This window comes from Hippopotamus amphibius, chromosome 14 (genome assembly GCF_030028045.1).
Source record: "Hippopotamus amphibius kiboko isolate mHipAmp2 chromosome 14, mHipAmp2.hap2, whole genome shotgun sequence".
Lineage (NCBI taxonomy): Eukaryota > Metazoa > Chordata > Mammalia > Artiodactyla > Hippopotamidae > Hippopotamus > Hippopotamus amphibius.
This window is the reverse complement of record NC_080199.1, coordinates 15,421,557-15,431,339: the sequence shown is the minus strand read 5'-3', so window position 1 is coordinate 15,431,339 and position 9,783 is coordinate 15,421,557. Positions and strand designations below refer to the sequence as shown.

The 9,783-nt window shown below is 40.8% G+C and overlaps 1 protein-coding gene across 1 annotated transcript in view; it reads right to left on the bottom strand.

Moving 5' to 3' along the window:
• Positions 1-2,515: 2,515 nt before the first annotated feature.
• The window catches only part of LOC130835548 (ATP-binding cassette sub-family C member 4-like), a 73,360-nt gene continuing 66,092 nt past the window's right edge, over positions 2,516-9,783 (bottom strand). Inside the window, 2 exon segments of the mRNA XM_057707186.1 lie at positions 2,516-2,605; positions 2,735-2,831. Coding sequence (XP_057563169.1) covers positions 2,516-2,605; positions 2,735-2,831 — 187 coding nt within the window.

Genomic DNA, 9,783 nt, shown 5'->3' with positions numbered 1-9,783 from the left:
TTCTTACAACTCAATTATTTAAGAGATTTTCTGCTTGTAACTTAATATGGTGTTTTCATATTCTTCAAAGCTACTTGAACATTTTCTACAAGGAAGTGATAAATCATTTCTCCTGTTCCCTGTTAACTCATGCTATTATCAAAGCATACCTCAATTTTAGATTGAGACATGTTATAAATAGAGAGATTTGAAATGTGGTGAAAGGAAGATCAACTACTTTTTATAATTTTCTTCTGAGCTTTTATTAGAACTTCTAATTGAATTAGGAAAGCCTAAAATGAAATTGTAGTTTACCAGCTGATTTTTTTCCCCATGTGGTTTCTGAGAGGAAAAATGATTTTTATATTCTTTATAAATGTATCTTGTGAATGCCTAAAGCTCTTATAGAATCCATTATATTTATAAATTTATATTTATAAAATATAATTATAAAATAAATATTCTATTTATAGAATAAAATATATATCTTTATAAACTCCCTGACTTGCTTTAGCATCACTGATGAAAAGGCAGATATCTTTATTTCAGGATTAACTGTAGCCACCATCCTTTGTGGCATCACGAGATCTCTGTTGATATTCTACGTCCTTGTTAATTCTTCACAAACTTTGCACAACAAAATGTTAGAGTCCATTTTGAGAGCTCCCGTAATGTTCTTTGATAGAAATCCAATAGGTAAGTCAGACACCAAGTTTCTCAGTAAATATGTCTTGTTAACCCATTTAGTACCTGATTACATTTTGGTATTTGAAAATGGAGGAGATGCTTGGAAGAAAACCACTGTGAAGTTGATCAGTTTTCTACAAAAATCTTCACTGATACTTTTCTCCTACCAGAGAAAATCTAAATATGGGAGCATATAAGCTTTTATTCCAATTTACATGTGTGTGAAGATAGATGAACGTTCTCTTTGCAGGATGATTTAGGAATCCATTTGTTATGTGGCATGTGAAACACCCTACATTTGATACAAATGTGTTGAAATGTTGACTCAGCTGTTAAAATGCTGGCTGTGTTACATAGTATTGAGTTAGGTTACCCACTAGGATTTGTCCATTTGGATTTTACAAGGAATCTCTACAGGAGACAGGCTGTGTGTTTCTTTTATTTCGCATCCATTTCTGGAAACAGAGCTCTGGCATGTGCCTACCCTTTGACATTTACCTAAGATGGTAATGAACTAAGATGGTAATGAAAAATTCATTGAAACCCAAGATTGGTAAAATGTAAACATCTTTTTCAATAAAATTAATTCTGTAGTTCTACTGTGGACTTTTGATGACATGTAAGAGGCTTTGTGGTACATAGTAGGTGGATCTTCAGTAGTAAGTTTCTTGATATGAGTGTCCCTGGAGGTTTCCTCATGGTTTCTTCCTCCACCCTGAGGACTTGGACCTGTCTTGCTTCAGAAGGTAGTCTCCTGACCCGGGTTCCTATGAAGAGTTAGTTCATCTGCAATACATGCCACTCTGTGCAGTTGCTTAGATTTGTGTTGAGGCCCAGAGTGGCTTTGTTTTTGCAGGTGATGATTGACAGGACCTGTTGAGGCAGGGAGGTGGGCTGGAGAAAGCACAGGAATAGCCTTGGCCTGGCCGTCAGCTAGCCCTGTGACCAAGGCCAAAGCAGGTAGATACTACTGGGCAGCCGATTCTCAAGGCAGGTCTCTGGAGCCAGCTTCCTGTGTTCAGTCCTGGTGCTATTTACTAGTAGTAACAGCTGGTTAGAGTTATATTAATATTTATGTGCTAGTTAATTTCTCTGTCTTGGTTTTCTTATCTGTAAAATGGGAATGCTATTCACACTTACCTTACCTACATCTTGATATTGTGGGAATTAAACAGGTTAATACATTCACAGTGCTTAGCACACGGTCAGTGTCTAATGAACCTTAGCGACAATGACGACATGGTATCTGAGAACTTCCTCTCCTGTGAAGTGGAAATAACTGCTGCCCTTCCTGTTCTGCAAGACCATTTTGAGGAAGCATATTGTATAGATTTATTCAGCACATTTTGTGTAGTCCAGGCAGTGAGTGGTGCACAGGATAATATCCTGGAGTTGCCCACACAAATCTCATCTTATGAAGCCATAGTGAGCAAGTGATTGGCGGAGTACGTGCTCTTATGGCTGTGAAGTTGCTCCAATTTGTCAGTTAATGTGAAAACTACAGTCATAAAGTTGGGAGCATTAAGTGGGACTGAATTTCTGTTCTCACAGCCTCTGAGTGCTCCTGACCACAGTTAACCAGGCTCTTCGTGTTCAAGACCATGTTGATTCTTTTATTATTCAAGAATTTGGGACCAAGTTTAAATCTTTAAGGTCACTCATCCTAGAGCAGCCGGCACACTAGTCTTAATATCCTTACTTTCCAAATAATACTCTTTGACTTTAGTTGTAGAAGGGGAAAACAAGACATTCTAAATAAAACAGCATTATTATCCTTAACAATTTCACTACAAAAGTGATAATCCAGTAACTGAGGTAGCACTTTTGTACACTTTAGGGTTTATGCGGCTTAGTGTGTAGTAGTGACATCTCTACAGGTTTTCATATTCATCCTCAAAGGCATGAATACCACTGACTCATAGAAGAAGGGGGTGTAAAACTGAGGGAAGAAGAGGGCGTTTACCCTGAATCCAATACCCTGAATCCAAGGAGAATGACTTGCTGGGAGGCCTGGGCTTCAACATGCCTGAGTGCTAGCAAGTTCCACAGACTTCTAGAAACTACTTACATGTTTCAATATCAGAATCTGACTTGCATCCTTTAGGAACTGCAGCTGATGAGTCACTAAGATTGTGATCTGCTCATGCAAAGCTTGACGAATACACCTACAAATATAAAAGGTACAGGATGCAAAAGCACATTAATGGGGGTGCTCCCAAGTGAAAACATATTTTGAAAACATAATGAGACAAAAAACACAGCAACCAAAGATGTGTAGTTTAAATACCCAATAAATAATACAAATTAAACATAAACATAAATCAATGATTCTGACTAGGTCCTCAAATTTATCAGAAGTCAACTTGAATCTAGCTCTGCTAAAAAATTCTAAAAAGCAGTCCAGTGAGGGAGGCACCAACAGCTAAGTTTTTTTTTTTCTCTTTGTAAAGCTCAGCGTAACAATTATTTACATGGTTCATAATGAAAAGCAACTGAGTACTACTGAGATTCCAAAACTTGACTGAACTAAAATATTATTTTATTAGTATATGGGAACGGGAGAAGAGGGATCTACATCATATAAAAATGTGTACATTTTTCTTAGTTTTCTAGGTGATTATTCATGATTTACGATATATATAACAAAAAATTAAAAGATTCTTGGTAACCTTTGCCAGAGTGCATTTTCTAGACACTTCTTCTCAAATAGAATTAGATAGAAAATGAATGCTAGCATGGTCTCCATCAGTCTCTACCACATTCCCAGTTCCATCCAGGAAGCAAGTCTTTCTTCATGAGGACTGAACACTGTCCAAATATGAAAATGAAAGAACGGAATCCAAATGGCACAAATCACAGTGGAAATTATCCAATAGCTCAAAAGACACGTAAATTCTCTGTAGTCAAGACCTTTGTATGGTCAGGCCACCCACCATGGCTGTTCTCCTGCTCTCTGTACATCCCCTGCTCGACCAGTGCCTGTTTTACCTACACCTTACATGACTGACCTTTCTACATACTTGCCCCAGGGCCCAGCTAATGGCTGTTCTAACTTTAGATCAGAACTCTCTACTATGCTTGTCAAAGGGGCAATGAGGGGTGTGCCCCATTGCTGATTTCCATGGTAACCAATGGGCCAACCTGACATCAATTCCCCCTATAAGAGGTAATTTCCCTGGTCTCCCCCCTTCCCCTGGGAGTGAAATCTGCCACCATATCCTGCTCCACCGTCCACTACATACAGTGGGGTGTCCCTCAAGGACCTAGCTTCAGACATGTAAGCTCGCCCTATCCATTAAACCATTCATGTCTTTGTTGACCACAGGCTCTTTCTTAGGTCTAAGCTGGGCTAGTGCAGGCCTTGCAGGCCAGTGAGTTGCAGGCCAACAACCCCTCACAGTATTCAACCTTTAGTGTTTTCTTTTTACAGTAACCCCTCCAACTGCTCCTACATTTTAAATGCCAACCCTTAGGAACTCAGCTCCAGTCTCATCCCACAAGAGTCTACAACCCCTCCTGGGAAGCAAGTAGCTGGGTATGGGGCCCTGGTGACAATGGGCAGGGCTCCAGGCATGTATTCTGGGTGCTGAGTCCCTTGCAGAGCAAATCTAAGGACCATGGGCCACAGCTCAGCCTGCTGAGTGAGTCAGAGGGAAAGTCTGGAGGCAGCAGACTGCAGCTCAGTCACTCTCACTAGCCTGACAACATCAGATGAGTTGCTAAACCTTAGTTTCTTCATCTCAAAATGTCAATGACAACTCATCCACATGTTCTGAAATATCAAACCACCAATCTGCTCTGTAAACATCAGCCCAGAGAGGGAGGAAAGATGGCTGTGAAGTAGAAGGACGTGGAGTGCATCTCTCTCCACAGATGCCTCAGGAATACATCAATAGATGCAACAATTCCCACAGAAAACCAGCTGCACACTAGCAGAGGTCCTTGGATACTGGAAAGGACTATAAAGATCACGGCAAAACTGGGTAGGATGAAAAAAAAAAAGAAAAAAAAAAAGAAGGGGAGGAGAAAAAAAGGGATGGGACCTGCACCTGGGACAGGGGGAAGCTGAAACAGAGGAGAGGTTACCGAATTTAGGGAAACCACACTTATCTGATGGGGAAACCTCCTCTTCAATGGAGAATTTGACTGGGTCAGAAGGGAGGCATTTGGGACTGTCCAAAGAGGGTGAAGCAGCTGATCTATGGCAGACAGGAAAGAGTGAGAAACACACAGATGGTCTGTACCATGGCCCTGTGTGCCCCGGACTGAGACATGGGTTCACAGAAGTACAGCAGATCTGGGAGCTGGAATGTGGGGACTGGAGAAGAGGCCCAGGGTGAGAACCATTGTTGGCTGTGGGGGGACCGGAGGGAAAAAATTCGTAGCAGGGAATGCCTACCACAGAAAACAGGGCTGCCATGGAAACAGGGCACTACTGCTGAGTCACATGCAGGGGGAAGAGCCACTTTTGTAGCCTCTCTCTTGGTGCCTGCAGTGAACAAAGGGAGGCCCCCTCTGGGCCTGGCTGTTGAATGCCAATTGACAATGGATAGAAAAAGCTCCCTTGAGGGCTGGCTAGTGTGCCTGCTGCTGAGAGCCAGAAGTCTGGCTAGGGCGGACCACCTCTGGAGACATTCCTCTTACACCTGTGCATGCTGGCTTCCCTGTGCAATTGGTGCTGCTACCACTGGGGCTCCTGCGATCCAAGTAAGGTGCTCCTGCTGATTCACATGCAGGTGGAGGAGCCACTAATGTAGCCTTTCTCTCAGTGCCCTTGTCAAACAATAAAGGAATCCCCCTCTGGGCCTGGCTGTGGAGCTCCAGTTGACAGATAATTTAAAAAAGCTGCCTCAAAGGCTGGCGCTAGCATGTCTGCTGCCGAGAACCAAAAAATGTCTGGCCAGGGAGGGCCATCTCCAGGGACATTCTTCTTACACCTGTGGCTGCTGGCTTCCCTATGCAATTGGTATCACTGTGGGGGCTCCTGTGACCCAGGCAGGGCACTACTGCTGACTCACACTCAGGGAAGGAGCCACTATTGTATCCTCTCTCTCCCCACACACTGGTACCTACAGATGAACAATAAGGGAAGTTCCACCAGTCGCAGAGTGATACAAAAAGCCCCCTGAGGGCTGGACGTCATGTGCCTTACACCGAGCACCAGTAAAGAACCACACTAAGGCCAGATTTTTTTATATCCGCAGCCACCAGCACCCCTGCACATTTGGCAAGGGCCCCCATGATCCAAGCAGGGTGCTACTGCTGAGTCACACGCAGGTAGGGGAGCCACTATCATAGCCTCTCTCTCCCCACACACCAGCACCTGCAGGTGAACAAAAAAGGAAACCCTCACTGAGGCAAACCCAAGAGCTCCAAGGCAGCCTCAGGACCAGTCTCATGTGGTTGGACCAGATGCAGAGGCAGGGACAAAACCAAAGCTGAATGTCAGGGACAGGGCAGCTAAGAAAGAGGATCTAAAATCTATCCATCAGCTATACAAGCTGCAGACTAAATCCCTACAATCAGCTAGGTAGACCCTGTGTCTTTGGAATCTCTGAATAGACAATGACTGCTCCCACAAATGAAAAAGGTCTAGCTCTGGCAGCTGTGGACTTTGGGAGCAAGTACACACAGAAAATGGGCCAGATCTGAGGCTCAGTGGACCCCATAGGACCCACAGCAGGTCCAGAGTCCAACCCAGAGGCAGAGGAGGGCCTCTTGGGGAGGTGAAGGTGGCCTGTGGCTCAAGGCATGTGCAAGGACACTTACAGCTAAGGAAACAGATTTATTATTATTAATTTTATTGACTTGACCCATTCTGTGGTCAGTTCTTTTTTTTTTTTATTACAATCTTAGTCTTAAGGGATCTTCAAGTTTTATAACATTTTTTATTCTATTTTTTACTTTCATTTTCACCCTTTTTATATACTTCTGTTTCTAGTTAGCTTTTCTGTTGTGCTGAGTTCTTCTCATATTTTTCTCTTCTTTATCTTTAATACATTTCTATCTTATTTTTTAATTTTCTTTTTATATTTCCAGTTATACTATGCTTCTCTGTTGCTCTGTGTTTTATCCCTTTTTATTATCGTATTATACTTTTAATCATTATTGTCAGTCTCTTCTGTTTCTTTGCTTTATTCTTCAGATGACACCCTACTTTGTTTTTTGTTTTAGGTTTTGTATTTATCTTAGTTCTAATTATAATTGTTTGATTTCAGTTTGGAGATCTTCAGTCTATCTGGTTGTTCTCTTGCTCTTTGCTATGTTTGGTCCTTGTTTCTATTTAGGCCCTGTTATATTTGGTTCTCGTTTTCACAATTCCTCTAGAGTTCTGTCATTCTTTTTCTTCTTCTTTTCTTTTTCTCTTCCTTTTTAAATTTTGTTTATATATTTCCATATCAACATTGCTCTTCTGTTGTACTGTATTCTTTCCCCTTTCTCTCTCTTTTTTTCATAAGCATGCTTGTTGGTTTGTTTTGTTTCTTTGCATCAGTCTTTAGTTGGCACTGCTTAGGCTTCATTTCTTTGGTTTTGAGTTTTTGTTGGTTTTCTCTTTATAGTCTGATTTCGTTCTGTGGTTCTTCTGTCTGGTTGTTCTAGTGCTTTATGTTCTATTGGGTTCTGTTTTTGTTTTTCTTGTGCATGTATGTGTTTCCTTGATTCAGTATTTGTTTGTTTGATTTAACAGTTTACCATTATTCTGGGGCTTGGATAGTCTTTTTTAATCCCCTTTATTACCAGGACGAGTAACCTTTGGGATCTTGATTCCTTGACCAGAGGTTGAACTTGAGGCTCTGAGGAGGGAGTGCCAAGGACAGGACCACTAGAGAATCCCCAGCCACAGGGACTATTAACTGCAGAGAGCTCCCACGGAGGTCTCTATCAGAGTCCAAGACCCGGCTTCACCTGACTGCCTGCACCTGCCAGTGCTGGGTACCTCACATGAAACTACAAACAAGACAGGAACACAAACCCATCCATCAGCATATAGACTACCTAAAGCCATATTAAGCTCACAGATAACCCCCCAAAACATACTACCTGACATGGCCCTGCTCATCAGAGGGAAAAGACTCAGATCCACACACCAGAAAGCAGGCACTAGACCCTCCAAGCCTACTCAAGACACTGGACCAACCCCACCACAGGGGGCAGACAGCAGAAACAAGAGGAATTACTCTTGTTTTACTACTCTTGAATTACTACTAGGCAGCCTAGGTAAAGGAGACCTCAAATACTGTAAATTAGACAGAATGAGAAAACAAATAAGTACTTTGCAGGCAAAGGAGCAAGATAAAAACCCACAAGAAAAAATAAATGAAGAAGAAATAGGCAAACTGCCTGAAAAAGAATTCAGAGTAATGAGAGTAAAGATGATCCAAAATCTCAAAAACAAGAGAGAGAAAATACAAGAAACGTTTAACGAGGACATAGAAGAACTGAAGAGCAAACAAACAGTAACGAACAACACAGTAACTGGAATTAAAAATACTCTAGATGGAAGTCTCAGAGACCTTGGGGACAACATCAAACACACCAACATTCAAATCACAGGCATCCCAGAAGAAGAAGAAAAAAGAAGGGGTCTGAGAAAATATTTAAGGAGATTATACTCAAAAACTTCACTGACATGGGAAAGGAAATAGTCAATCAAGTCCAAGAGGAGCAGAGAGTCCCATTCAGAATAAATCCAAGGAAAAACACACCAAGGTACATAATAATCAAACTAACGAAAATTAAACACAAAGAAAAAATATTAAAAGCAGCAAGAGAAAAGCAACAAATAACATATAAGGGAGAACCCATAAGGATAACAGCCAATCTTTCTGCAGAAACTTTGCAGGCCAGGAGGGAGTTGCAGGATATACTTAAACTCTTGAAAGAGAAAAACCTACAGCCAAGAATACCCTACCCAGCAAGAATCTCATTCAGATTCAATGCAGAAATCAAAAGCTTTACAGACAAGCAAAAGTTAAGAGAATTCAGCACCACCAAACCAGCCTTAAAACAATTGCTAAAGGAACTTCTCTAGGCAGGAACACAAGAGAAGGCAAAGACCTACAAAAACAAACCCCAAACAATTAAGAAAATGGTAATAGGGACATACAGGTCACTAATTACCTTACATGTGAACGGATTAAATGCTCCAACCAAAAGACACAGACTGGCAGAATGGATACAAAACAAGATCCTTATATATGCTGTCTACAAGAAACCCACTTCAGACCTAGGGACACATAGAGACTGAAAGTTAGGGGATGGAAAAAGATATTCCATGCAAATGGAAGTCAAAACAAAGCTGGAGTAGTAACACTCTTATCAGACAAATTAGACATTAAAGAGTATTACAAGAGACAAGGAAGGACACTACATAATGATCAAGGGCTCAATCCAAGAAGAAGATATGACAATTGTAAATATCTATACACTCAACATAGAAGCACCTCAATACATAAGGCAAATGCTAATAGCCATTAAAGGGGAAATTGAAAGTAACACAATAATAGTAGGAGACTTTAACAGCCCACTTACACTAATGGACAGATCATCCAATCAGAAAATAAACAGGAAACACAAGCTTTAAATGACACATTAGACCAGATGGACTTAATTGATATTTATAGGACATTCCATCCAAAAACTACAGAATATACTTTCTTCTCAAGTGCACATGGAACATTCTCCAGAATCAATCACATCTTGGGTCAAAAATCAAGCCTTGGTAAATTTAAGAAAATTGAAATTTTATCAAGCATCTTCTCCAACCACAAAACCATTAGATTAGATATCAATTACAAGAAAAAAAAACTGTAAAAAATATAAACACATGGAGGCTAAACAATATGCTATTAAACAACCAACAATTCACTGAAGAAATCAAAGAGGAAATCAAAAAATGTCTAGAAACAAATGACAATGAAAACACAATGACCCAAAACCTATGGGATGCAGCAAGAACAGTTCTAAGAGGGAAGTTTATAGCAATACAATCCTACCTCAACAAACAAGAAAAATCTTGAATAAACAACCTAACTTTACACATAAAACAATCAGAGAAAGAAGAACAAAAAAACCCCAACATGACCAGAAGGAAAGAAATCATAAAGAGCAGATCTG